The following is a 4,753-nucleotide window of genomic DNA, read 5'->3' as shown; positions in this document are numbered from 1 at the left end:
ATGAATTAATTTACTCTGGAGCAAGCCAGAGATGGGAGTGATTTGGCAGTAAATTGCCCCTGCTGCAATTTGGCTTTTGGCACTGTTCTGTTGCTCGGGGTGGCTTTCGGCATGCCGTCTTTACTCCTGAGCTCCCTGGCAATCGGTTTCCCCCCCCCCCTTTCCAGTCAATACACAAAAATAAAGAGGGACAGATTTGCTCTTCCAAAATGCTGGGTGTGGATATGCGAGATCTTGAGGACCCCCCATGGAGAATTTCGGTGAACCCACAGATTCCCCGCCCCACATCGTGCAGTGCTAAGGGAGGGTCCCCCGTCCCCTCAGGAGCAGCATTTCGTTGATCACTCCCTCAGTGACCCCTCCTTCCACACCCGAGGCTTGATATTTTGTATGTATCTTAAAAGTTGTTTTAATAAGGAATGTTTGGGGAAAAGGTTTCATAATGCATTTTCTCACGTGCGTTTTAAGCCGTTAACCACCTTGGTGGCCTCTGCAAAGGGCAGAAAGGAGAGATATACATTTGGTAAGCGATCCCTCCTTCCTCACCAAGGCTTGATAAGGCTTTAATAAGGAATGTTTGGGAGAAGGGTTTGTTTTAACGGCTTTATAATGCATTTTCTCATGTGCGTTTTAAAACCATTAGCCGGAATGCTTAGGAGAAGGGTTTGGTTTAACGGCTTTATGATGTATTTTCTCACGTGCGTTTTAAACCGTTAGCTGTCTTGGTGGCCTCTGCAAAGGGCAGAAAGGCGAGATATACATTTGGTAAGTGAATAAAATAAATACTCTCGGGGGGAGATTTCCGGCCGTAGCGGGAGGCGGGAAGGGCCAAGAAACGCCTCCCGTTAACGGAAACCTTCTGCAAGACCCAAGCCTTGGATCCCGGCCCGACATGCACAAAGGGGCACCCATCGACTAATAAAAATTCACTATGGGTTTCAAGGGGGTTTCCGTCTCTAACCAAATCCTACAGAAGCTTAGATCCACGTCAGCTACAAGGCATGCGGGCAAGCGCGGTTAGCCGCAGGGACGACGCGGAGCCCTCCCTTCCGGGCAGAAGCGCCACTGCAAACCAACCACTCTCAAGTCACAAAGGTACAACTGACCACTCACCTGGACCATAGGGTCAGACTTGGCGAGACGCTTTAGACCTTCCACTAGCTTGGGTAGGTCGGCGGGGTTTTTGGCTTCCACTGCCACACGCACCACGGGGCTAACACTAAATTTCATCACTCTCATGTTGTGGGCGTGTTCAAAGGTGGTAATGGTGCCCGTCTTCACCAAAAACTGGTCAACACCAACTAGGCCAACAATGTTGCCACAAGGGACATCCTCAATGGGCTCAACATAACGACCCATCATCAAAATGGTTCTACAAAGACAGAGGATGGGTAACAGTCCTTGAACATCTGTTCTCTTTAGCATCCGAAGTAGCTTTTTTTTTTTAATTAACCTCTTTAACATAAAAGATGTTTCTCAAGTTATCTCCCGGACCTTCTGGTTACTAATTTTCTGATGGCTCTGCCTCCCCCAAAAAAGAGCGGGGCAGGGTCTCGTTAAAAAACAACAACACAACAGCAAGAGACAGCGTCTCCTCCAATCGGCTTCCCCCCCCAGCAAAACAAAAGGGAGTTTCGTAACGGTATGAATCGTTTGCATGCACTCATCTTCCAAAGAAGCGAACTCGCCAACTACCTCTGAATGGGCTTCAGGTAGAGATCTTCCTTCTTTCCTGGGGTGTAGTTTGGGCCCATGATGCGCACCTTCTGGCCGGTGGAGACGATGCCGGAGAAGACTCGCCCGAAGGCGTAGAAACGGCCTTTGTCGGACGTGGGCACCATTTTGGAGATGTACATCATCAGAGGGCCCTTGGGGTCGCAGTTCTTAACGCCTGCAGGGAAACAAGAAGTCGGCACAGATGGGTCTTAAAGGTACCACTGGACTCAAAACTTTCTTTTTTCTTTGCAGAATTTTCAAGTTAACCAAGAGTTCAGGCACTTTACAATAGCCAGTGAACTCTGCTTAAAATTACTTTGATCTTGGACAGTTAATTGAAGCAGTTACAGAACAGTTAGATTAACTGCCTTTTAACAGAGGTTAAGAGTTTAAGGAGAGAGGCCATAGCTCAGTGGTAGAGCCTCTGCCTGCCATGCAGAAGGTCCCAGGTTCAATCCCCAGCATCTCCAGTTAAAAGGACCTGGCAGTAGGTGATGTGGAAGACCTCTGCCTGAGACCCTGGAGAGCCACTACCAGTCTACATAGACAATACTGACCATCATAAGAACATAAGAACAGAAGAGACGCCAATGTTGGATCAGGCCAATGGCCCATCTAATCCAACACTCTGTCACACAGTGGCCAGAAATACCAGGTGCCATCAGGAGGTCCAGCGACACCCAAACCCCCCCCCCTGCTCCCCCCCCCCCCCCAAGCACCAAGAATACAGAGCATCCCTTGCCCCAGACTGGGAGTTCCTATCTACACCTTGTGGCTAACAGCCACTGATGGACCTCTGCTCCATATAAGAACATAAGAGACGCCAATTTTGGATCAGGCCAATGGCCCATCCAGTCCAACATTCTGTGTCACACAGTGGCCAGAAATACCAGGTGCCATCAGGAGGTCCAGCAGTGGGGCCAGGACACTAGAAGCCCTCCCACTGTTGCCCCCCCCCCCAAAAGCACCAACTTCCTTTTAACCTAAATGAAGTATTACATGGGGGCAGATATCATCCACCAACTGGGTGGAAGGAGACTGCCAGGTCAAAAGCCAGGTGTGGTTAAATGCAGGAACGAAACAGAAAAACGTGCTTCTTCGGTACCCGCTTATATGGATCTCAGACTGAAGGACCTTTCGGCTTACTGCGCTCTGCCCACTGTCCGGATCCACTCGTTTAAAAGGTCAAGATCCACGGAAGCGAGCATGGACTTGGGAGAACTCCTCACCCTGCCACAAATTTTGTTAGCCTTTCAGGTGCTCCTGGACTCTTGTCTCCTTATTAAAAGAAAGCTCAAGTGTGGTGCAGTGGTAAAAGTGTCATATCGCGATCCGAGAGTCTGGGGTTCAAATCCCCTCTGCCGTGAAGTGAACTGGGCAGCCTTAGGCTTGTTACTCGCTTTCTCTCAGCCGAATCCACTTCGTGGGCTGGCTGTGAGAATAAAACAGAGGCGGGGAGAGCCTCCTATGCTGCCCTGAGCTCCTTGGAGGCCTGGGCAGGATAAACATGTGATAACGTCTTTGGCAAGGAGGCAGCCGGCGTGCGGGACACAAACACAAATTCAATCTGCCTAAGCTGCGGTGGCTCAAGTGGTTAAGACGCTGAACTGCAGGCTGTGGAAGGTCGGTAGTTCAGCAGTTCAAGACCTGGGTGCCGCATGACGGAGTGAGCTCCCATCTCTAGTTCCCGCTCCTGCCAACCTAGCAGTTCGAAAGCAAGAAATTGCAAGTAGATAAATAGGTACCACTTCGGTAGGAAGGTAACAGCGTTCCGTGCGCCTTGGTGTTTAGTCATGCCGGCCACATGACCACGGAAACGTCTTCGGACAGCGCTGGCTCTTCGGCTTTGAAACGGAGATGAGCACCCCAACCCTGGAGTCGGATTCGACTGGCTTTCGAGCAAGGGAACCTTTACCTTTAAGAGCGATTTGGGAGGTACCGTCTGGATTGGCAAATTCTGGCCCATCTCACCAGAACTTGGAAGCTCAGCAGGGTGGGTACTTGGATGGGAGGCCGCCGAGGAAGACTCTGCGGAGGAAGGCCATGGCAGACCACCTCTGCTTCTCCCTTGCCTTGAAAGCCCCCGGCTGGGGTTGCCATAAGTCTAAGCTAAGCAGGGTCGGTACTTGGATGGGAGGCCACCAAGGAAGGCTCTGTAGAGGAAGGCCATGGCAGACCACCTCTGCTTCTCAGCTGCCATGAAAGCCCCTGGCTGGGGATGCCGTAAGTCGGGGGCAATTTGATGACCCTTGTGTACGCGTATGAGGAGAATTTGGGGGGAAGGCTCAGAAGGCCTAAAGTAGGAGAGTTCAGTGGGGTTTCCAGGGTGGGTCCCAGTTCTGCTTAATTTTCTTCTCTTACCCATGGCGGCCTCGTCGTCGGGAGGCCCCTCGTACAGAAGTTCACAGCGGTATTTCTGTGCCGTAACTGGGGAAGGCAGGTGGATGGTGATCATCTGAAGTAAAGCGTCTCCAGCGGGAAGCCAGCGACGCATGACGGCCTGGGAAGCACAGAATCATAGGAGTTGCAAAGGGACTCCAGGGTTATCTAGTCCACCACCCCCCCGCGTGATGCAGGGAATGACCCCCAGGGGTCATTTCCTGTGGGAGCGCACAGGAGCAGAGCTCTGGCAGTAAAGAGCCCAGGGGGCGGGCACATGCAACAAGCCCCGCCCCCTGCTCCCAGCAGCCCTCAGTCAGAGCAAGAAGCAGCCAGGTAAGCTGCAGAGCTCCCCCCCCCCGGCCCCAAAACAGTCCAGTGGCACCTTTAAGACCAAGTTTTATTCAGGTACAAGCTCTCCCTCCTCTGCGAGGACAGATCTGCACGTTCCCCCCCCCCCAATAGCTAGCGATCCAAAACAGTCCAGTGGCCCCTGAGCAGTGGGTGCTGCCTTCTGACACACTTCTGGTGATGTCAGGGGGTGTGGCATATGCAAATGAGTTATGATAATGAGCTCCTGCACCGCTTTTTCTACGAAATGACCCCTGCTCCATGCCCAGAAGAGGGCAAAGAACCTCCAGGATCCCTGTCCAAACTG

General features: G+C 51.9%; 1 protein-coding gene across 1 annotated transcript in view; it reads right to left on the bottom strand.

Moving 5' to 3' along the window:
* Nucleotides 1-4,753, bottom strand: part of LOC107106356 (elongation factor 2-like) — a gene marked incomplete at its 3' end in the record, with an annotated part of 36,070 nt that overhangs the window by 8,548 nt on the left and 22,769 nt on the right. Inside the window, exons 8-10 of the mRNA XM_015406491.1 lie at nt 4,078-4,216; nt 1,696-1,891; nt 1,114-1,372 (exon numbers count right to left, since the gene is read on the bottom strand). Coding sequence (XP_015261977.1) covers nt 1,114-1,372; nt 1,696-1,891; nt 4,078-4,216 — 594 coding nt within the window. The remainder of the gene's footprint in view (nt 1-1,113; nt 1,373-1,695; nt 1,892-4,077; nt 4,217-4,753) is intronic.

Source organism: Gekko japonicus, unplaced genomic scaffold (genome assembly GCF_001447785.1).
Source record: "Gekko japonicus isolate JY-2015 unplaced genomic scaffold, Gekko_japonicus_V1.1 scaffold4813, whole genome shotgun sequence".
Taxonomy (NCBI): Eukaryota; Metazoa; Chordata; class Lepidosauria; order Squamata; family Gekkonidae; genus Gekko; species Gekko japonicus.
This window is presented reverse-complemented; position numbering and strand designations above follow the sequence as displayed.